General features: G+C 43.1%; 1 protein-coding gene across 1 annotated transcript in view; it reads right to left on the reverse strand.

Moving 5' to 3' along the window:
• Positions 1 to 520: 520 nt before the first annotated feature.
• The window catches only part of EXOC4 (exocyst complex component 4), an 837065-nt gene continuing 813003 nt past the window's right edge, over positions 521 to 24582 (reverse strand). The window contains exon 18 of the mRNA XM_027101893.1: positions 521 to 1973. Coding sequence (XP_026957694.1) covers positions 1736 to 1973 — 238 coding nt within the window. The 3' untranslated portion in view covers positions 521 to 1735. The remainder of the gene's footprint in view (positions 1974 to 24582) is intronic.

Genomic DNA, 24582 nt, shown 5'->3' on the forward strand with positions numbered 1-24582 from the left:
CTTTGTCTAGAGTGGACAGGAAGGGGAAGAAAAGGCACAGGAGCTCTGTGGGCAGGCCACGGCCACTAAGGGGAGGCTTGCAAACCACAGTGATCAGCTCTGATCTCCCCTCGTCTCCCTCTTCCCACCTGCACTTCTCGGGGAGACTACTTCCAGTGATGCTGTTTAGGGGCAGTACGTTTTTCCATGGTCATCTCCCATATAGATTCAACTTCTCCCCAGTTGGGCATCTGAAGCTACACAGATTTACAACATTCCTTCCAGAATCTCCTGGAAGACCATCTTCCAGCTGTCTGTTGAGTTCCCTTCACAGATGCCCCACTGGCCTGATTTCTAACCCAGCCCCGAGTGCACATCTCTTACGATTTTGGTTAGAGTCCGGTTCCCATCCCGTCTTAGAGGTAGGTAATAAGGGTGTCCTCATTACTGACGATCTGCCCCCCTGCCCAGCAGCATTTGGTACATGTTAGGCTCTCAGGGAATGTTTGCTGAATAAATACAAGAAAAACAATACTCAACATTTAAGCTTCTCAAACCATTTTTTAATTTTCTGCTTTTCCCAACAAGACCTAAGTTGTACAAACAGGTGTAAAATTCTGAACCATCAGGGCATAAGGCATGACCTCATGTGGTCCAAGTTCTTTCCACTCTCCTTTCCACGTGTTTTCAAGTTGTGTCCCGGTCAGGACACTGCTTTCTTCTGTGATATATGAGCCATAGGCAGGAAGAGAGCTTGGAGATATGGGGACAGTGGGGAAGGCGAGTGTGCCAGGAGCAGCGAGCTCCCACACCAGCCGAGGGCAGCCTCAGCTGGTGGGTGCACAGAGGAGGAATGTCACAGCTGTTCCGGCTTCCTTTCACTCAGCTGGCAGGCCTGGGCTACTTGCTAAGATGAGAAAGACCTAGGGGCTCCCAAGGAGAGTAAGCATTGAAGAATCATTCACACCCAGACAATGTTTCAAGTAAGATAAAAAAATTCTCTAACCATCATTTTCTCTTGGAGAACAGAGGAGAAAAATCAAGAAGAGGGTTGAACCGCCTTTCCTTCTTTCATTTTCGTCATTAATTTGATGGTGCTTGGTTTTGATGCAGCAGGAAAATAAAAAGGCATCAAACCAACCTATCACCTGGGTCCAGGCTACTGCATACAGAACTCTCCCAAGGATTGAGATAAAAGGATTTTTTCTCCCAATCCCTGAAGAGGTCCTGTTTCGGTCAGGGAAATTTGTTGAAAACTGTGGGCAGCTGAGAAGCCATTGGCAATAGAGACAGAAAGCAATGCACATACACTTATCGAACTGTAAACTGACAAGGTCAAGACAGTAAAAATCCTACTGTTTATGTAATAGAACCCTATTAAGTGATTTTAGGGAGGGACTAGAACTTAGGAACAATCTACTTACCAAAGATTGCTGGGTATTAGTCATTCATGCATTCATTGTTTTGCAGAGTTCAATTCGACACAACCTTCCACCCCATCCCACCCTAGGCCCTTTGGAATTGACTGCATCAAAGTAAATGTTCAATCCAAACATTCTGTACTGCGAAGTCCCTTTACAGTTTATATGAAAAACCAAAACTAAAGAGAAAAGAACCCTTACAACTTCTCTCCACTCAAGCATCAGTGTAGAGGAAACGAAGTCAGCTCAGAATATACAAAATAACATACCAAAGAAAGGAGTATGACCAAGGAAACAAAATGGCCAGTCCCCCGCCCCCTCCCGTGGTGTACCCATTACACCGTAGTTATTTTCTTATCCTTGGTGGCTTGCTTGATGGCCGCCTGCTCGCAGATGATCTCCTTGAGCCGCTGCAGCCGCATGTTCTGGGTGGTCTGGTCTCCCACCCCCGTCTGGCTGCGGTGCAGCAACGTCAGGGCGTGGATGTACTCCAGCTCTGTGTACTTCACGCCCTGGTCCACTACCAGGTTCAGGAGTTCATCGGCCGTGTTGTACAGCATCTCGTAGTACTGCCTGAGAAAGCAAGACACAACACTGCTCACTGGCTCCGTGGTCAGCAGTCTATGTGGTTTCAGTGGTAATGAATGTGCTATTTATAAACTACTTAGTTTATCTATTCAATAAACATTTATTGATCACTAGACATTGTTCTGAGCCCTATGAATGTAACGGAGAACAAGACAGACATGATCTCCATCCTCTTGGAGCTCACTTCGTGAGAAGTCTAAATGAAGACCCAGGGACACCTGTCATCAAGGTCTCAGTTCACGCAAGACTTTCTCCTAATTTTGCATTTGCCTCAGGAGATCAAAAGAAAGAGAAGTTGGCGTACAGAAGCAAGAGAGAGAAATAACCATCTGGCAGGCATTGCTAGTAGTTTCTGTCCCATTCAATCCCTCATTCATTGACTCATTCATTGGAGGCGCTGTGAAATACGTGGTTTTCTCCATAAAGTGGGATAATAATAGTATCTCTGAAGTTACAGTACCTCTTAGGTTGTTGGGAGAATTAGTTAATCCATATAAAGTACTTAGAATGGTGCCTGACACAATTCTACCTGCTCCATAAACATTAACTATTATTACTGGAAATATATTTATAATAATGTATTAATAGTAATGTAATAATAGTAATAGTAGCATATAATGATGAGCAAGACACAGCCCCTTTCCTCAGATAGCTCAGAGACAAGTAGGGAAAGGTAATGAAAAGCACAGAAAACTGCTAGCAAAGTTAATTTCCATGTACTGTGTCATGTAACCCTCACTACACCTAGGGAGCTATTACTCCCTTTTCTCAGATAAGAAAGCTGAAGCCCAGGGAAGTTATAGGACTTGCCCAGTGTCACAAAGACATTTGTGGCTGTGACAGAATGAACCCAGGCTTCTGACTCTTAAGTCCAACACTCTTCTTCACGGACAAAGACAAGAATGTTCCAAGTGCCCGGAGTGAGGTATCAATGGTATGAATTTCCAGCAGAGGAAGGAGGAATCACACCATGTTGAAGGGAGGTGAAGGATCAAGGAAGACTTCAAATGGGGTAGGATACTGTCAGGCAGGGCTTCCAGGAAGGAAATTCTAGATTAAAGGAAAAGAAAAGAGATGAGCAAAGACAGGGAAGAGTAATCTGGTTAGCCTGGGGAGTGCAGCTGAATAGCGGAGAGTCAGGGCAAAAGGCAGTGAAGGACAGAGGTAGAGAGTCTAACAACATCAGGACAGTTAAGTCAATAAAGCACTTTAGGTCTAGATAAGTCAAGAAAGCACCTCCCATCTGGGGCCCCAAGTTCTGCTGAGAACAGAGGCACCATTCCAAGTTGTGATTCCGGAAGGTTAATGTGACAGCAGTATGTAGGATGGTCTGGGAGGGGACCAGGTATAATTCTAGCAAAAAGGAAGGGCCTTGAGAGCCATTTGGCTCAAAGCCATTGGCCCAGGTGATGGAGAGAAGAGTAGTGCCTTCTAATGTAAGGGAAGCAGGCATTAGAGTGAACGTGCAGTGCAGAGAAAACATGAAGCTGGGAGCGAAGGACGGAGAGGGCTGCCACTGGCCAATCTTAACACCAACATGATGCCACTACAGTCCTCACCGAGTCTACTGGGCTCTGAGGCTATGACTTGCCCAGGTACTACAAATGCCCCGGGAGGTAGAGTTCAGTGCAGGCTCTGAGCCAGTGATGCCATCATAGCCAAACGACAGAGGAGCCTCCCCAGGAATGGTTTACTTCCTCTTCTCATCCCCACAGAAAAGGTGACTCTTCCAGGATTGAAGGGACAGAACAAGGCAGTTTGCCCAAGGCAACTTGGGGGTGCGGGTGAAGGGGCCTTTCAGGATCACTTGCCCCAAAATCTTGTACTATTGGACTCGGAGCCTTGGGATCTTGGATTTCTTCTTCATCAGGAACATCCTGAAAAAAACACTATCCTATGGGAGAACTAAGCCATCTTTATGGTAAGGAATACATTCTGGGAGCTTGGTAATTTCAAGAATACTTTATAAACTGCTGCTACAAATGGGAAAGTGGCAAGAGCGCTGGCATCTTTTCACGTGGCTAGTTCATTTTCCTGCTTTGCTAAGCCGCCTTTTCCAATTAACACTCTTTTTTTTTTTTTTTTTTGCGGTACGCGGGCCTCTCACCGCTGTGGCCTCTCCCATTGCGGAGCACAGGCTCCGGATGCGCAGGCTCAGCGGCCATGGCTCACGGGCCCAGCCGCTCTGCAGCATGTGGGATCCTCCCAGACCAGGGCACGAACCCACGCCCCCCCGCATCGGCTGGCGGACCCCCAACCACTGCGCCAGGGAAGCCCTAACACTCTTTTTAAATGGGGGAAATAATGCTCTTTTATGACTACTTCCTAAATGGTGGCAGGAATAGCAGGTGCTTGTCTTAAATTGGAGAGTTTTTGAGTTACTCCTGGCAGCAAATAGCTCAACATCCTTGTGTAAAGGGTCTTCTTGGGGCTAGTCTTCTGTAGTGGTTTCAAACGAGTGTTCACTCTAACCTCATGGGACCACGTATTTAGGAATCACTGGTCAACGGTAACTTTGAACATAGACAGAGGTACTTCTGAAAGAATAAGTGAATGAACTCTGACTTCCAGAGGTCTTGAAGCCCAACATTAGCTACAGTCAAGAATTGTTTTGGGGCTTCCCTGGTGGCGCAGTGGTTGAGAGTCCGCCTGCCGAGGCAGGGGACGCAGGTTCGTGTCCCGGTCCGGGAGGATCCCACGTGCCGCGGAGCGGCTGGGCCCATGGGCCATGGCCGCTGGGCCTGCGCGTCTGGAGCTTGTGTTCCGCAACGGGAGAGACCACAGCAGTGAGAGGCCCGCGTACCGCAAAAAAAAAAAAAAAAAAAAAAAAATAAGAATTGTTTTGAAGCTTCATGTTAGCATAAAACTCATGTGAACTATTCCTCCTCCACAATACCTCTGCTGGAATTAAAAAAATACTATTTGTAGGAAAAACTTGCTGCTGTAGGAGAGTGCACCACATTTATCCCATGGCTTCTCATGTCCCCTGGCACACCTTGGCTTCCAGTTTTCAGAAACGAGGCCCTACATCCTCTGATTCTTCTTACCTTAGATGCACAGTTGAGGGAGAGAGCTGTCCATTTAGGAAACTGCTAAGCAAATGTTCAAAACACTGTTCAAGAAAAATACATGTTTGAATCTAGAATTGCCACATGGAATGAGAGAGAATTGGGGCCTCATGGTTCTTTCAAAGCTAGAAAGGACTTGATAGCTGCAGTTCCAGAATGGTGATTCTCGAACTATAGAGTTACTGGGAACTTATGAAAAGTACAGATTCCTGAGGCCCCATCCCCAGATTCTGTGATTTGCAAAGGTTTGGAACCAGCCAGGACTCTGAGCCAGAGTTTGTTTGATGGGGGAATAGTTACAGACCCATTCCCATCTGCTTGAGCCAAGGATCTAAAAGCATTAGGGAAGAAGACAGAAGCAGTAAGTGGGGTTGTGATGCTTTTCGCTGAGATTAAACCAAAAGAATTGGGTTTCTTTGTATTATGATGTTGATATTTTCATCATTCATTTTAAGAAGTAACACTGAACCCATTAGACCAAACGAAATTGGATTTCTTTTGAAAAATCTGATGAATTGTTTCCAGGGATACTGGCCGGTTTTCTACAGAGACCGCTGTTCCATGCTGGGAGCAGACACCAAAACAAAGATGCCTGGATTTCTAGTCCTGGAGCCTGCAGCGTGATAAGTGATAAAGGGCATGCCACTTAAGTCCTTAATGTTTCAATATCCTCTGTGCAATGAAGACCTTTATAAATCCCAGGATGACACTCTGTAGTGGACTGAGAGACTAAAAGAGTCCTCAAGAGCCTCAGATGAACAGTGCCCCAGAATTGCAAAGCTGAGTTATTAAACAAAATTGACAGGTAACTGATGGTGTATTTTCTATAGTTAGGGGAAAAAATCCCCATAACCATGATGATATATTAGATCATAAAGAAACATAGATATTTAAGACAGAATGCAATTCATTCATCTTTCAGAATATTACCTAGGAGCAAAGACTATACTAAATCAGCATAGCAACAGTTGTACTTGGAGGTGGAGAAAGGGTGCTACAAGGTGCTCTAAGGAGGAAATATTTAGGAAAATGCCTCAAACTACACAATTAGAATGAGCTTCCATGGTAAACACTGACACACTGAAATGAACATGTAACCCAACTGGAATAAATAATTTAAACACTGACACACTGAAATGAACATGTAACCCAACTGGAATAAATAATTTCTCAGGTCCCAGGGAAATGAAAGCTTGATCTTTATCATCACACATTAAAAGAGCAGCCATGGCTTCCAGGGCACCACAATTTATATGAGATAGCACTTGACTTAGCTGCCTGGATGGGACCAGTGAACACATATTTGATTTAAGCCTTTTTTGGCTCATGACTTGTAGAGCAAGTTTCTTCATAGCCTGTGATATTCAGGGTCCAGTTGCTAGACGTGGACCAAATATCCCATTCCAGAAACCAGAGATCCATGTCCCCCTTAGGGATGGAAATTTCTGTGAGGAGGTGGTTCTTCCCTGTGGTTTCTCTCTCCCTTTGCTGTGGGCCTTTGGGCAGAGTTCCCAAAGTGGAGAGGGAGGGGAGTGCAGAGATAGAAAAGTGATGTCACATAGACTGGTCTCACAGTCTATAACATGACAACGTTTAAATTTTGTTCGGGTCCAAACAGATAATTTTCTCATATCTTCCTCATGTTTCCTTTATCCACAGACTGTTCTTCCTTGTGTTTTTATCTTCTTATTTTACTTCAATGGTATTGCACTGCAACTTTTTCTCCCCAGTGATTCTATCTGAAAACATTCATACCAGTAAGGATACGAAGGACATTTTGATAAGTTGGGCAGATCTTCTTTTTAAAGCGTAAAAATAAAGTTTATTTTGTTTTTCTGTGATTGGAAAATTAATACACGTGTCATATAAGATATACAGACTATACAGAAAGATTAAGCGGAAAAAAAATTACTCACATCATTCCATCATAAAAACATACCACATTTTGGCATTTCCTTGTAGATTTTTTCCCCCACATGTAGTAGCCTACCAATTTCTTTCTTATAGTTGAAATATTTCGGCTGACACACTATTGGACACTTCGGTTGTTTCCAATTTAAAAAACTTGCTTTCCTGAGAACAGATTTCCAAAGCAGAATTAGTCAAAAGATAAGTATATTTTTTTAGGACTTCAGCAATGCCACCAAATTGCTTTCTAAAAAGCTTGTATCAATTTATCTTCATACCAACAGCATATGACAGCACCTAGCCCCTCATATTCTTCTTTTTTTAATTAATTAATTTTTGGCTGTATCGGGTCTTCATTGCTGCGTGCGGGCTTTCTCTAGTTGCGGAGAGCGGGGGCTACTCTTTGTTGTGGTGCGCGGGCTTCTCATTGCAATGGCTTCTCTTGTTGTGGAGCACGGGCTCTAGGCATGTGGGCTTCAGTAGTTGTGGCACGCAGGCTCAGTAGTTGTGGCGCACGGGCTTAGTTGTTCCACAGCATGTGGGATCTTCCCAGACCAGGGATTGAACCCATGTCCCCTGCATTGGCAGGAAGATTCTTAACCACTGCACCACGAGGGAAGGCCCCCCTCACATTCTTTTAATTTATATGAGGTTGAACAATTTTTTATCTACGTATCAGTTTTTTTTGTTTTGTTTTGTTTTTTGCTACGTATCAGTTTTTAACGTACATGGGTATGCACACATGTATAAGCAAATTGTCGATATCTTTGTATCTTTTGCGTATTAGTGTTTTTCTTACTTCTATTTCAGAGCGCTTCATAAATTTTTACAGGTACGAAGCAAGGAGTGCTCTAGTCTCTCATCCCTGGTTCTCCCTCCCACTTTGCCATACTCAAAGTTATCACTGTATCTCTAAAAGCTACTGGAAACAGGTTCAGTTCTCTTCTTTGTCAAGTGAGGGAAGAAAGCCCTAATAAGACCAGTTATTCCCAAGCCAGGCACGCCTCATTCCTATACCTGTAGGAGGCACATAAAGTCTGCGTGTGGGGATGAAAGGAAGGCACCGACTGGGGGACTGTTCACAGCTCCACCATCTGCCCCCCTCTACTGGATGGTGTTCAGATTCCTAGATCCCCAAATGGAAACTACATTTTCCACAGATATACAGCTATGTCACAGGCTGGGTTTTAGAATTCGTCTTGATCGTAGTAATAGTTAACAGTAATGTTGAACTTTTAGATGCATTAACATATTCAACCCTTTGAAGTAGCTTCTGAGATCACCTACATTTTACAGATAAGCAAACTGAGTTTTAGAGAGTGTGAGTCATTTGTTCAAGGCTTCAAAATGAAGGACTCTGAACCCTATACTTGCTCTAAAGTCACTGTAATACAGAAATATTTGAACCTGTAAAAAGCGGAAGTACTAATTACAAAGGATACTTGTCTAGCTAATTCATTTTTAGTCAGGATTTAGGAAATATGAATTAAATAAAATTCACATTCAACTCTGCCTTCCATTGTAATGGAACAAACTATTATTGTGGCAATTCAAAATTCATTTATACAATTCACAGTAATATTTGAATAACACTGGATTTGATCTGAGAATTCACTGCTCTAAACCAAATAATGAAGTCATGTTGTATATTCAGCATTCAAGAGTTACAGGAGGGCTTCCCTGGTGGTGCAGTGGTTGAGGGTCCGCCTGCCAATGCAGGGGACACGGGTTTGTGCCCCGTGTCGGGAGGATCCCACATGCCACGGAGCGGCTGGGCCCGTGAGCCATGGCCGCTGAGCCTGCGCGTCCGGAGCCTGTGCTCCGCAACGGGAGAGGCCACAACAGTGAGAGGCCCGCTTACCGCAAAAAAAAAAAAAAAAAAAAAAAAAAAGAGTTACAGGAAAGACTTTTGGCTTTTTCATTCTGTCACCTCTCTCTACTTCTCCCTTTTTGCCCCTCCAATCTGGTAATGGACAAGGTGCCCTTTCTTTCCAAAAGTTGGCTGCCTTTCTGATTCATTACTTCCTCGAGGAAGGGGGATAATTAAGTCATTTCATTGTGAAGACTTTCTCATCTAGTCCTTCCCGAGATAACGATAGTATTAATGTCAATAAGAGAATTAGGCTCTGAAGCTGACTTAAAATGTAAGTTTCAAAGGAAGAAAAATTTACGTGAATATAACTTAGCATCGACTGTAGCCCCCCAAATTCTTTTTAGCCAATAGTTGCAACATTATGAGCAATTTAATAAAAACCCAGGAGTTGATGGGTCACTAAACTGTCAGGTAAAACATTCAACTCCTGTTTTCTCTACTCACTCAATGGTATACATGGTAATAAGCAGGGAGATGGAAAGAGAAAAGAAAGGAACTGAATAATCCATAAACCAGATAATCATCCCATGAATAACTGAGAGGTAGTTACAGCAGAAAGACTTAGAGGAGTAAATACTCAAGAGATCAACTAAGCTCAGATTCTGGTTAAGTCTTTCATTCCTCCCTAACCAGCTGTGTGACCTTGGACAATTGCTGTCAGCTTTTCGAATCTCTGCCTCCCCCCACGTGAAAAACAGAGGTTACAGCAGATGCTATTCTAGCACTGGCATTAAAACCTTTACAGCATCCTCTGCTTAGTCCTTTAAAATCATGGGCTTCTAGCAGAATTAGTTGATGCTGACTTTCCCTAAGCTATGGGAAGCAAGATGCAGTAGTGATTGATTCAAAAACATTCTGAACAAGTGTAAACTTAGCTCAGATGTACTTTCCAGACCAGTAATAAATGGATGGTAATTCTGTGTGTCAGAAGAATAAATTAGTTTATTAAAAAATATAACATAATTGCTCTCATTTGTCTTCCCCTTAAAAGAGCTTAGAGTTTATTACAGACATGATTGAAAATTCTAATTTGAAAGAGTTGAAGTTATTTCCATTTCAGGAATGAGAAAACAAAGGTAGAGAAAAGCTAAATAATTTTCAGAGCATCAGTGGCAGAATTAGATTCGTATTCTATATGGGGATAGTTATTAACACATCCTTACAAGAAGTTGTGCAGGTCTTTTGTTCTCACCAGGACAATCTGAAGAGAGGTAAAGAAGGCCAAGGTAAAGAGGGGTGAAGAGAGGTAAAGAATGGTCTTTAGAAAAAAACAGTGCATAAATTCCCTCAGCTGGTGGCAGCAGAAACCCATTGAAGAGGTAAAGGCAGCCCGGGAGCCTGCTGCTGTCAGGCTTGCAGAGGCTTCTTTGATGGGTCGTCTACCTACATTTTCTCTGTATAATGAGGCACACACACCACTGCCTCCATCCATGGCACCCATGCTTAAACGGCCGTGCTTCAGCAGGACTAGGGGCGGGGTGGCAGTGGCTCTCCAGGGGAGATGTTAAAATTTAAAGTCAGCTGCCTTCATTCCTCTCAGTAACGGACCCTGATTTTTTTTTTTTTTTTTTTTTTTTGCGGTACACAGGCCTCTCCTGTTGCGGAGGCCTGTTGTGGCCTCTCCTGTTGCGGAGCGCAGGCTCCGGACGCGCAGGCCCAGCGGCCATGGCTCACGGGCCCAGCCGCTCCGCGGCATGTGGGATCTTCCCGGACTGGGACACGAACCCGTGTCCCCTGCACTGGCAGGTGGACTCTCAACCACTGCGCCACCAGGGAAGCCCCAGACCCTGATATTTTTGATAGCAGTGGCCAGAGCCTTGCTTTATTTCTCTTCAGAAAATAAAACCACTCAAAGGACTTCCTCTGAGAACCAGCCCTTTTGTGATGATGACCCTCTCCCCAGCTCAGTTACACTTGCTGATATGGGAAGAAAATGTCTTTTTGTTCCCTTCGCTGGAAATTCTGCTCCCCAACTTTGGAACACATTCTGAATTTATAAATATCTGTGGTTAGAATTTTCTCCTCAACAACTTAAGGATTCACATGTCACTCTCTGCTACATCAGATAATTTTTTAAATTAAGTTTTCTAAAACAGGGCTAGAGGAAGAGCTGCATTTTAAATTCAGTACAATTAAAACTGTGTCTCTTTGGTCTGGCACTGCCTTTGGTCAAACCCCATTTGTAGGAATAATTATTCAGTCCATTAAGAAGTCTGCTCAACTCCTTCTCCCATTTTGAAGGTTTTAATAAATAGTGATCGGGCACATTTTTGTTTGCACTTGCCAAAGCAATTCTGATGAAGTCATCTTCTGATGTTATCAAATAATGAAATATGAAAGAGTGCATAGAATTATCCTCCTGTTCTGTGACTTTTTTATTTACGTCCTTCATTTTACTTTCATAATTGTGTTTGTCTCATACTCCTGTAAATGCTCTTTTGATTATCAAAAGGTGAGTCCAGGTTACGGAGAGCTATGCTGAATATCACTTAAGAGAGTCTTTTCCTTAAAAAAATATAATTTATTGAATATCACTTTAGAGTCTTCTCAATTAAAATAATAATTTATCTAATATCATAGGTGGATAAAAGGACACAGTATTATGCACTTTGGTGGCCTCAACACTACAAACTGTTTACCAATTAGCACAAGGCCCTTGTATTGGATATTATCTATATTTCTCAGATTAGCAATCCGGGAAATAACCGCTGAGATATGCTGAATAAAAATAATTCAAAGGCCCTATGGTTTTCTCAGTTTTAAGTAATGAAATGGAATGATCAACTTTTCAATAAATAATGCAAAGGATCTCTTCAAAGGAAAACCCAGTATTATTATTACTAATGCTTAGGAAGCTCTAATAACATTTTAAATGCTAATATAATATACAAAGGTATAGTCCTTGATTTCAAGAAGCTTTTTTTTTTTTTTAATCTATACTTAAAAAAAAAAAAAAAATCCAATCCAGGCCCAGATCAAAGGTCTCTAAGACACCAGGCAAATGTTTTAATTTAAAGTAAAATAAGTCCTGGGCTTGCTAGCCAGCCTGCCTGCTAATTGTGCTACTCTCTTTCGGTACATGAGAAAGAAGAGCTGAAGGGCCCTAGACAAGGTACAGAAACCAAGGTTTCTGCTTCAAGTGATGGAGAAGTGAAGCGGTAACAGGTGCTGGGTTACTGTATTTATAAGATGGAGATTCTTCTCTACCTGTAGTGCTTGGGGAGAAGGGTCAGTGAGGATAGGCATGGACTGTCTGGTCTGATGGGAGAACATGCCCATTAGACTATTAAGCCGATGAGGCCAGGATGATGGATTGATTCTGGTAAGTGCCAGTTAGTTGTATTCTTTAGCTACTGACTCTGACCCTAGCCAGCTACCTCACCAGTGTGTCAAAGACAAAAACTCAGTGAAGCTGAATGGACAGTTCACTGCAAGCCATTATCCCTGCTGGGGGCTTAAGATGCAAAGATTGCTATTCAGCCAGCAGTCCGCTGAGTTACTCAAACCCTGACTCCTTACCCTTTGGTCCTAGGCAGAGACCCTACTATGCCGCTCACTTTTGTTACAGGAAATTTCTCTACTTTGCCAAGACAAAAGACTGTATCTTTTAGGACTGAAGGGCCAGAAGGGAAAACGGTTTTGGCAGAGGGACCAAAAAATCAGGGGATTATTTGAAAATATGTGCATATGCCAATCAGTAGGTCCCAACGGCAAACACTCGAGGGGGTATTTACTAAACCCTTAGGTTATTTATGAAAGGGAGAAAAGCTAAACAAACCAAAGCTACAAAATGGGCCACCTGAGATTCACGGACATGTGACTCAGAACGGATGTCAATTAGAAAAATAATAGACTAAATCAGAAGGAGCTAATGGAAATATGTACCATAACCAGCAGGGTTTAATTAAAGACCCAAATACTCTGACAAACATGATGGATAGCTTTGGATAGCAATATGAATTTGGTGGATGTAAAGACCACTGTGGCTGATATATATTTGGATGTCAGTGAACCATTTTATACAGTGCCTCTACAAAACTATAACTAGCAAAATGAATTTATTCTGAATGGCTACTCCTGATAGGACACAGACTGCAAAACAAACAAAGGATAACAATGAAGGCAAATCAAATTCAGAGGAGAAAGCATCTACTGAATGCTAAGGACACTGCTTTATAACAGTTATCTCACCTAATACTTTAATTAATGTGCAAGAACTACAAAGAGTGTTGAAAAGGTCAAATGTTACTAAGTGGGGAAAGGCCGGGAACAGCAACAAAGTAATAGAAATAATGTAAAGGACACCAGAGAATTTAGAATTATGGGCAGCTAATAACGAAAGGAGATTTATCTTAGAAAAACCCAAGTGAATATGTCTGGAAGAAATTATGATCTCCTATATTCAATAGTTGGGAGAAACTTTAGAACAGGACTGGTAAAAATGGTCCATGAGGGTGTGCGGGGGGGTAAGGGCCTTGAACCAGGGCATTTTTTTTACTTACTATTAAAAAAGTACCCGTTACAGGGCAAGAAGGTGATGATAATCCCTGCCTTTGGTGTACTTCATAGTTCTGTGTTGCTTTATACTATAATCCACTTGAAATAAATCAGAAAAGAGTATCAAATGGGATTAAAGGGACAGAAGACTGGAGGAAAATAGAAGATTAGAAGAGATTCAGTCCAATTTTTGCTCAAATGTCAGCTTATCAGTAAGTGAGGTTTTCCCTGACCACCTTAGGTAAAATGATACCTGGTCCATCCTCATCAAGCTTTGTCCTTTTGCTTAGCTTCTTTTCTTTTCAGCCTTCATCCCCATCAGAAGATAGATATATTTCCAAAATATATTTTTAACATATGTGTGGTATATTTAAAAAAATATGTGCATATACACACACACACACAATTAGAGACACAGCATAATACAGTGGTTAAGATCATGGACTCAGGAGTCAGGGGCCTGGGTTTGAATCTCAGTTCCGCCTCTTACTATTTGTATGTTCTTGGGCAATTTATTAACCTCTGTGTGCCTTATTTTCTTCATCTGAGAAAGGAAAAAGTACATGAGGTTGTTACAAGGATCAAACAATGAAGAACAGTGGCTGGAACAGAGTAAATGTTACGTAAGTATTTATTACATAAATTAATGTCTGCCTCCCATCCTAGAATGCAGGCTCTCTGAGGGCAGGGTTGGATTCTGTATCATTTGTTGTTACCCCCTGGGCATCTAGTGAGTGGTGAATAAATGAAAAGGAAAGAATGAATGAGAGAGCCAACAGTCAGTAAATTTCATTAAGTGATAGACCCCAAGATAAAAAAGCAGTCAATGATCCTTTGACCTTGGGAAGGGAGGAACTATGAATAACACAGGTGCTCTGTTTAACAGGCTAAGAGGTATTATTCTGATGTAATTCTGAGGGGGCGATGTGGATGTTTGGGATAACTGGTTGCAGGTGAAAAACGGGAGGGCACAGAGGGAAGACATCTGTTTTTGGCTAGTCATCTGCAATCCTCCCCAACTATTCTTTCATTCGCTGGCAGAATTAGACATGAATCCCGTATCATTTACTTAACCTGTTTGACCTAAGAAATTTCTTAGCCTGTCTGAACTTCAATTTCTTCATTTATGCAATAGGGTAGATAATATAACATCACAGGGCAGGTTTGAGGATTAAATCAAACAACATGGTAGAATACCTGCTCTGTAAAAATGGTAAAAAAAAAAAAACAAAAAAACACACACACACACACAAAAAAACCCAAAAACAACAACAAAAAAACCACAGGTAACTTTTATTGTACCAGCCACATATATATTCTCTCTTTGGAGCCTACTTTACCATAATTGTGTGAGGCATCCTATCCTCCACATTGAAATGATTTTTTATTAATCTTTTCCTGTCGATTCTTGGCTCAAAAGAGGGGTTTCTTTTCTAGGCTTTTTTTCCCTTTCTTTCTAAGATTGGCCTTATGCTTTTAATCCCAATCCCTCCCATTGCCCTTAGGATCTTGCTGGAGTTTTGTTTTCAACTCCTGTATCTAGTATCTACCCCTTTCACAGGTTCTTTCATGTCTGCCTTCAAATATCCTTGTTTCTCATATCTGGACAAAAACAAAACCAAACAAGAAACTCTAAGCCCTTCACGCAATCCTGTGTCCACTCTATGTCTCATCTCGTCTCTCTTCTCCCTTTCATTGTCAAATTTCTCAAAAAAATCATTTGTATTTGCTATCCTTCAAAAGCCTCCACTTTGTCTGAAACTATATTCAAAAAGGTCACTGATGACATCCTAGCAGACAAACACAGTGGTCTTTCCCCTTGACAGTTTCCATCCTGGACTCACGGTTCCTGGAGCCACGTGGTTCAGGCTCCTCCCCCAGCTCCCTGAGTTCCTTCCTTCCCTTTAAAGGTTCCTATTCTGTCTGCCCACTGCAGGCCTTCCTCCCAGTCAGGGGCTCGCCCTGCTCTTTGTTCTTCTCTCTCTGCTTCCAAAAGTCTCTATATGAGATGGTTTCTCTCTCATGATCTGGTCTCTGAATAGATCAAAGCTTCATTTTCACTGATTTGCAGACATTTCTATCAGATGCCCTTATCAGGTGGCCTCCCTAACTTGCAAGTTTTGCTTCACAGCACTATAGTTTGCAAAACCTCTGGATGTCAGTGTCACTTTTGAGTCTTCGCTCTTTATTTCTTTGCCTGATGATCACTAGGTCTATCAGTGCAACATCTTATATATTCATTTCTTCTTACCAATCTCATTATCATAGATCTTAACTATTTAAACTCCTACCTGCGTCTCTCACAATCACTAAGTCCTCCTAGGTTAATCTTCTCCAGTTCTACGTGCATCAGATCACTATTCTGTGTTAAAACAACAACAACTTGTGTATTCACTAGTGCCAATAGGATAAAGTCCGAACTCCTAACACTGACATCCAAAGCCTTGGATTTGGTGCCAATTCCACCTTTTTTCCCCACTTTTCTCCTCTATCAACCTTCTATTGAAGCCAAACTGAGCTATCAATGCCCCTTGAACATATTTAGTTCTTTTTGGCTCTGGGTTTGTGTATTCAAAGCCTAATCTTCAAGATTGCTGAAACCCCTATCCTCTATGAAGGACGCTCTCCTAAGCAATTTCTTCCTTCTCCGTTACTTACGGATGCGTCACCCATTTAACATGTATCATCCACAGTAGGATCTGTTTATTTAAAGGACAAAACAAAACAGAGCAACTAAGATTCTTCTGGAACTAGAAATGTAATTTTTAAAAAAAGTATCGGGGTATTGAGTTACTACCTGTGTGAACTTGGAAAAGTTACCTCTCTGGGCTTCAGTTTCCTCAACCATGAAATGAGGATACTGACAATATCCACCTCATAGGGTTGTCAGGAGGATTAAACTAGTTAATATATGTAAAGTGCACATAATACATAAGCGTTTGTTAAATAAACAAAATAAAAGGGACAAAAAGCATACAGTGCAAAGTCTCTCTCCTACTTCTATCCCTTAGCCATCCACCCTGTTTCCTTTCCTGGAGACAATCGCTGTTACAAAGTTTCCAGGGTATCCTTTCAAATACATTTTATATTCAATACATATACAAGCATAGTTGTGTGTGAGTGCACACGCACGTGTACGTATGTGTGTGTGAGCACGCGTGTGTATGTACCCACACACAGCACACATATTTAAAGAGAAGTGGTGTTTACACGCTCTTCTACAACTTGCTTTTTCCACTTAATATACCTTAGATGTGGTTCCATTTCAGTACATATCAACCTGCCTCATTCTTCTTAATAGCTGCAGAGGATTCAATTATATGGATGTACCATAATAGATATTTATTATCTTCTCCCAGAATGCAGCCTTCTTGATGACAAAGACTATGTCTTATGACTCCCTGTAGCAACCTCAGTGCTTATACAGTACCTTTCAAAATTCTTTTTTTGTTTATTCGCTCAACAAATATTTAAGCATCGATTATGCACCAGGTAGTATACTGTAGGCACTGTGGATGCAGAAAAGAGTAAAACACAGTCCTTGCTCTCTGGAGATGCAGAGTCTGGTGTGACACTGGCCACGTATTTACAGTAATGTGACAGCAGCGCTAATAAAGGTACAAACGAGACGATCTAAGATCACCGAGAGGAAGGGCTGTGTACTTTTTAGATCAGTCAGGGGAGGCTTTTTTGAGGAGGTGTTACGAGGAGGCAAACATGAGAGAAGGAAAGAACTCTTAGAAGGGAGGCAGAATGTGTGAAGTGGGTGGGAAGGTAGGAAGAATATGGTATTTGGGGGGAACTACAAATGGTTTATCCCTCCCCAGAGTGCAACTGGTGTGTGGAGGGGGAAGGAGGGATGAGAGGTTAGCAAGGTAAGCTAGACCAGATGATAGCGGACCTTGTGCGTCACAGTAAAGACTGGACTTCGTGGGTGGATCGAAGAAAGGGATGCAGGGTGTGACTGTTTTAGAGCTGTTAGCCTTTTGTTTTGCTCAGGTTATTAAGACAAAACTATTATCATCTATTATTACCAGGATTCAATAAAAGAAGGTATTTTAATACTCCTCAAGCAGGAAAGAAAGAATCTCAGAACAAAAGGGACATGTTTTCCTTTATGAGAGACTCACAAACTCACTAGACTGTCATTATTTTCCTCATTTTCCTAAGGAAGACAACAGCGGTCTAGCTTCAGTTTCCACGCTGACATTTGGGAACCAAAGCTGTAGTTGATGGGGAGGAATCTGAAGAGAGGAGTTTTGGAAGAAGTCAGACATGATGACAACTGGGTTTTAGAAAGACCTCTCCACGTCTTTCTGTAGGTGGAGGACGGACAGTTGGAGAAGCTAGAGAGCCTTCAGGCTGTCGGACTATCCAGCTTCTCCTTGGTTTGCTCAGATTCTCCTCTATCAGGCCATATCCATCTTCTAGGTTTCCTCACAACTCCTGTTCCCAAGCTTGTAGCTGAACAAAATCAACCTCAAAGAGAGAGAAGGGCGCCAATACCTTGATAGGAAAATCCAGGCCCTCACCTCTGTAGCTTTTGTTCAGGTCACGACTGGCATGAACTATTACAATACCCACTGCCGGGCTGAGATGAGGCAGAGAGGAAAGGGAAGACAGGCAGTAACAACAGGAGAAAGCAGGAGGGACACCTTGTACCAGAAGCTACCTTCTATCCCTACTCCTCCACTGGTCTGGTTGAGGGAGCTCAATGTGAGTGAGAGAGGATTTAAGACACTTACTGTAAGGTCGGATCTTAACAAATGGCACCGCGAAACAGGAAAGCTTCAAGTGAGCTTTATTAGGGAGCGCTCCCGGGCGAGGTTCACTGGTCCGAGAGAAAGGGGCCAGAGAAGTCGCACCCGGGCGAGGGTTGGGCAAGATTTTATAGGGGAAGAAGGGAAAGGGGTGTGGTGAATCTGGGAGGGCGCAGGGTATTCCTTATTTGGTGGTCTCTTCGGGTATCGTGGCAATATCTGGTTGCCGGTTGCATCAGTCTTGGGACAGTTAGTCCTGCCCCTCGAAAGGCAGGAAGGCTGGGCCGGGTGGAAAGTCCCCAGGTCAGTTCCTGGAACTGGGTGGTCCGGAGAGTTTCCGGTCTGATGCAACCTGTGAATCTGATTGCGTTCCCCTGCCTCGGGCCAGTTGGCCTTACACTTACAATTACATATAAAATCATAAATTAGGAGGAAGGTCACTATGTTGTTTAATCTCTTGACAACCACACACATTAGGCTTGATAACCTTAGTTGGCAGATAAATAGAGGGTCTGAGAAGAAGGTCAAGTTCTCCATGAGACTGACCCTAGATTCAGACCCTGGCCCTTTGGATTCTCTACTGCAGTTATGGGGAGCTTCTGGGAACACTGGTACTGGGAGCCTCATATTACGTAGCAAGAATTGGCTGGCACTAGGTTCTTAGTTTATAATCGGGATTTGAGTTCCTAGAGGGTGTCTGGAGAAAAATGAGACATAATAGGATAAAATTAACCATAGGAAAATTCATTCTTAGAGTCAGCAGAGAAAATCAGGCCTTGAGGGATGGAATAGCAATTTTTTTAAACTGACCCTTTCCATTAAAAAGACTAATAGTAAGACTGATCAACAATGCCTTTCTCCTAAGTCTGTATATATAAAGAAAAGGGCCTTTGATGGGGAAAATACATATATCATTTGCATTCCTTTTTTAGGAAGAAAAAAGTATCACATTTGAAAAACCTCCCAGAAAGGGCAAGTTCTGAGAGAAAGGTCTTTGAGTATGCTTAATACTTCTATTTAAATGCTAATGCTAACCTATAGCTCTGGACCACACAGAAACTAGAGTTCTCAAAGAGCAGAAAGTGAATTTAAAATGAAAACTTAATTTCTGGAATAAAAGATTTTCTTAAAATTTCTGCAGAGAAGCTAACACACAGAGTCTCGTGACAGGAATACCCCTCTGATCAGAATGGAAACCAGCCGATGACACAGCAGGTGAGTTTAGTGGCTGAGTGAGGGCTGCCTCCATTGGAAATGGGAGTCTCCCCTCAAAAGGTTTGCCTTTGCAGGTCAACGTCTGTCACAAACTGTGCCTGCCCAGAGGTGGTGCTTTCTCCCCCTCCCTTGTAATGGCCCGTGCTAAAGGGAGTGCTGGTGTTTGGAAGGGAAGCTGGAGACCAAGACAGGAGAAGCACGAGGCCTGGGGTCGGGTGGCCCAGAATAGCCGGGAGGACACAGAGTGCACAGCGAGGGGCTCCTGAGAGGTTCAGTATTGCTTTCCTTCCCATGGGAACTAACAGTAGTGAATGCAGTGACTGAGGCCCTGAGTGCTGAGGAAATGTCTGTTCTGAAATCAGAGTTCGCAGAGGCTGGGACACCCACATGGCTGCATGGTGGCTGTGCAGGGAACCGAACTCAGAAAAATAAAATCAACCAAAATCAGGAAATACCTGTCCTGGGGGTAGTGACTAAGAAAGGGGTACAAGGAGGCTTCTGGGGTGATTCTAATATTCTCTGCTTTTATCTCGGTGATGGTTATCTGAGTGTATTCACTTTGTAAAAAGTAATCAAGAGCTCCCCTGGTGGCGCAGTGGTTGAGAGTCCGCCTGCTGATGCAGGGGACACGGGTTCGTGCCCCGGTCCGGGAGGATCCCACATGCCGCGGAGCGGCTGGGCCCGTGAGCCATGGCCTCTGGGCCTGTGCGTCCGGAGCCTGTGCTCCGCAACGGGAGAGGCCACAGCAGTGAGAGGCCCGCATACCACAAAAAAAAAAAAGTAATCAAGCTGTATAGTTAAGATTTGTAAAGTTTACTGTCTGTATATTATACTTCAATAACAACATATTACCTTTCTTTTCTCGCTTCTCTCCCCACTCCAAACAAAAAAGAAAAGACAAAGAGAGCAGGCAATAGGCCAAGTGTTGGAGTGGGTACCTGGGTTTTTAATTCAGTCTCATATCCTAACATTAAGACAACTGCTAACTTTATGAACCTTGAAAACATCCTAACTAAAAGAAGCTCATCACAAAAGATCACATGCTGTATTTATATGGTACATCCAGATTAGGCAAATCCACAGGGGCAGGAAGTAGATTAGTTGTTGCCAGGGGTGGGGTGGGGGGATGGGAGTGACTGCTTGTGGGTACTGGGTTTCTTTTTGGGGTAATGAAAATGTTCTAAAATTAGCTAGGGATGATGGCTATACATCTATGACTATGTAAAAAAAAGTGAATTTCACAGTTTAAAAGGGTTAATGTTTATGGTATGTAAATTCTATCTCAATAAAGCTGTTATAAAAATGCTAATTTTATGAACTAGAATCTTGACTTTTTTAAAAAATATTTTTTAAAAATTAATATATCTACTTTTGGCTGCATTGTGTCTTTGTTGCTGCACGTGGGTTTTCTCTAGTTGTGGCGAGCTGGGGCTACTCTTCGTTGCGTTGCGTGGGCTTCTCACTGCAGTGGCTTCTCTTGTTGCAGAATACGGGCTCTAGGCACGCGGGCTTCAGTAGTTGTGGCTCGCGGGCTCTAGAGCACAGGCTCAGTAGTTGTGGCGCACTGGGCTTAGTTGCTCCGCGGCATGTGGGATCTTCGTGGACCAGGGCTTGAACCCGTGTCACCTGCACTGGCAGGCGGATTGGTAACCACTGCGCCTCCAGGGAAGTCCTAGAACCCTGTCTTAACTCTACAGAAGACGTACATCCACAGCCAATACTGTTGTGAAGATTGATCCATTAATCAAGACATTTGCTGCAGTTCCATGGTCTTCTGTGACATTTGCAGAAAAGATTCTGTAAGCTGCCAGATACAGAAACGTTTTCGCCAGCTCACATTTTCATTAAGTGTCCCGAAATGAACTAAAGCCATTTCTCAGGGTTCTACACTTTTGTAGGTTCTGTGACTCCCCAGCATCTTGGCACTAAATGCCTTTGAACTCTCTCCATCCCCATTCTCGAGAAAACTTTACGACAACTCATAATAAATAACCTCCACTAGAAAAACAGGTTAGGATTGGGAACAATTCTATGTGTATGATTACAGAGTAATAGAAATATAATTGAGTCAAAGATACACTAATGATTATACTAATGTTTTTATTAAGGGGAACAATGACTACTTATTTAACACTTGCTATATGCCAAATGCTTTAAGGTTTACCTGATTTCGTCCTCACAATCGAGCATCACAAGGGCTAAATACCTAAGGTCAGCAGGCTGGTTAACAACAGCCGGATCCCTATCCTACCTCCCTCCCCCAGATCATTCCAGAAAAACTCTTGAGTTGGGCCATGAGAAAACAATTTGCACCCAGAATCAAGCTTGGGGAGATAAAAATGTTTACTCATAATCAAGAGACTCATTCTGATCATACTTGTGACAGCCCTATATAAACTGTAAAGGGCTAATGCAAATACACGTATCTGGCAAGAATATATGAATACTATTTTAGCCTGGGCATCAGATGGGGGAAAAAATTAGAAGCGGAGGTGCAGATGACTGCTCTGTGAAATAAAATTCGTATTTTATGGCAAGACAAGAAAAATGTAAACACAAAAATTCTCTGCCCTTTGGCCTCCCCTGCTCCACTGTGCATTGTGTATCTGCATTATGCATTGTCCAGACCTCCCCCATCAAGCAGGAATACCTGCTCAACCATAAAGAGCAACGTTCTCCCAGCATCAAAAAGACAACTCCTTAAAAGATACCACTCCGTCTTGGGCTTGTGAGGGGTCACATGTCGCACCATGATGACACTTAGATCTGGATTATGTAAACTGTCAATAATACATCATTTTATGTACAGCCCTCTGTCTCAAAAAACTTATATGACTGTGCCTTGACTTCTAATGGGTGTAACAGTTCACAGAGCTTTCTGAGATGCTCTTCTTGGGTTATAATCCTCAAATGTGGCTCAAATAAAATTTTCCATTTCTTTCTTAGATCGACTGATTAATTTTCTGTCGACAGCTCAAAGTGTGACTGTTGTGCTACCTTATGCAAAATTAAAGTGAAATTTGAGACTTCTTGCACTCATCTGCTTTTTCACACAGCTGACCTTCAGATCTTTATTCATGGTAACGAGTGACTCCTCAGGGTTGAGCTGAGGCTGTACTAGAAAGGAAGGTGTACGGTGGGATGGGGACAGATTTTACAGAAAAAGTATGTTGATCTATAATGAGAAAAGTTGAAAGTTATTTTAAAAAGCAGCAAGAATAGCCTGGACTCCTGAACCCAGTTTTCCACAAATACTGTAGAATAAAGTGGTAGGAAAGAGTGAGAGGGCTTATTCCATTTCCTCCCATCTGCTACCTTCAGAGTTAGTGTCTCATAATTTCCAGGGCTTTCAAAAATCGAATGCACTTCCACAGTGCTTCACATACAGTCTCGTGGGGCTCTGTCAGCAAGCAGGACGGGGCCTATGATTATTCTCCCGTGGCCCCAGGGAAATGCTGCTTTCGAGACCTGGGATCAGTATAGGAAACGAAATGAGAGGAAGGTGGCAGAGGGGAGTGAAATCAAGTCCCCCTAAAACTGAGTTCCCCTAGTGAGTTTATGATGAACCTCTTTTCTTTTGTTTTTGGCTGCACTGTGTGGCACGCAGGATCCTAGTTCCTCGACCAGGGATCCAACCTGCGCCTCCTGCAGTGGAAGCAGGAGTCTTAACCACTGCACTGCCAGGGAGGTCCCTATGATGAACCTCTTCATCTAAAACTTGATTCCCTTTCTTGTTCCATCCCTGTTCCCCTCAGGATTGAGGAGTATCAAAGAAAAGGGGGGACTGAAACCAAGCAGGGCTCTATGGGGTCCTCCTGGGTACAAAAGCGCCTCCGTGTACTCTGTCTCCTGTTTGTAGAAAAAGGTTTTCTAGACCTTTCCTGAGGTCCAAAGAGCAGACTAAAGCAGTTATCAATTAGGGAAGTGAGGGAACACAGAAGCAGTCAAGCAAGAGTATTGATAGTTTAAACAATAGTTCAGCGATCAAATAGAGTCCTAGCTCCTCCTCAAGGGATATACATAACCATCTGACACATATCTTTGAGTTGTTCTGTAGAAACAAGGACCCCCACCCTGGTAGACAGAGGAAGGTGCTACATGCTGACCACTAGCACGTAGACTCCAGACTGGACAGAACCAGAGGTTGCTGATTAAGATTCACAAAACATCACCCTATTACCCCACCACCAACCAATCAGAAGAAAGTCTACGAACTGCAACTCTCACTCCAAATACTGCCTTTAAAAACCCTTTCCTGAAAGCCATCGAGGAGTTTGGGTCTTCTGAGCACAAGCTGCCCATTCTCCTTGCTTGGGGCCCTATGATAAACGCTGTAATTTCCTTCATCACAACCCGGTGGCTGTAGACTGGCTTTGCTGCGTCGCAGGTGAGTGGACCAAAGTTTGGTTCGGTAACAGGATTATTTGAGGTAATCCGTAAGTCAGAAGTAGAGTTATGATTAAGCCCCCTCTGCCTGGACCCCCAAGTTACTTATCTAGTCACTAGTCCATGCTCCATCATTGATCAGGCCAGTGCTACTAACCAAGGTTAACCTAGATACCCTGCTTGAAGCCAGCACTACAGTGTTGAAGCTGCACACTCAGCAGGGTAGGGTGGCAAAAAATAAGGAAGAAACAAGTAAGCCGGCAGTCTGTGAGTCAGTGAGACTTTCTGGCCAGTTTTCTGCTTCTTCTCTCCTCACTTCCCCTTCAACACCTTGTCTAAATTCACAGGCACAGGAGGAAACTAACCTGCTTACCCACCCCCACCCGCACCAAAAAACCCTCACCTAACCTGTAGCACTTCTTCATGTACCTATTTTACTTCAAAACCAAAGAATGCCACAGTCTAAGGTTGTGCTGGGAGATGCTGCACGTTCCTTCTGGGCCTGGAAGGGACTGCTGTGCCTGGAGGTCCCTGAATGCCCCAAACCAGGTAGCTGGGAGTGTCCCTCCCACTCCAGGCTTACGCTTCTGTCGAGAATCCGCTTTACTGGCACCATTTCTAATGTTTTCAAAGGGAAACATTTCAAGTGTGGGGGGGTGAAACAAACATTGGTTTGTGACCCAAATGTTCCTGCAAATGTTTTCTCAGACTGGGAGGTGCAAATGTTTACAAACCATTTGGGCAGGGAAACTGCAGTGACATGTTTCAGAAATAGTTGCTTGGGGAAAAAAAACTGAGTGCTACCAAGTGCAGCCAGGATGTCCCTAAGAAAATGCCCATGTGGGGGACTTCCCTGGTGGTCCAGTGGTTAAGACTCCACGCTCCCA

Source organism: Aethalodelphis obliquidens, unplaced genomic scaffold (assembly GCF_003676395.1).
Source record: "Aethalodelphis obliquidens isolate GAN/ISIS:26980383/991018 unplaced genomic scaffold, ASM367639v1 scaffold5, whole genome shotgun sequence".
NCBI classification, from domain to species: Eukaryota; Metazoa; Chordata; class Mammalia; order Artiodactyla; family Delphinidae; genus Aethalodelphis; species Aethalodelphis obliquidens.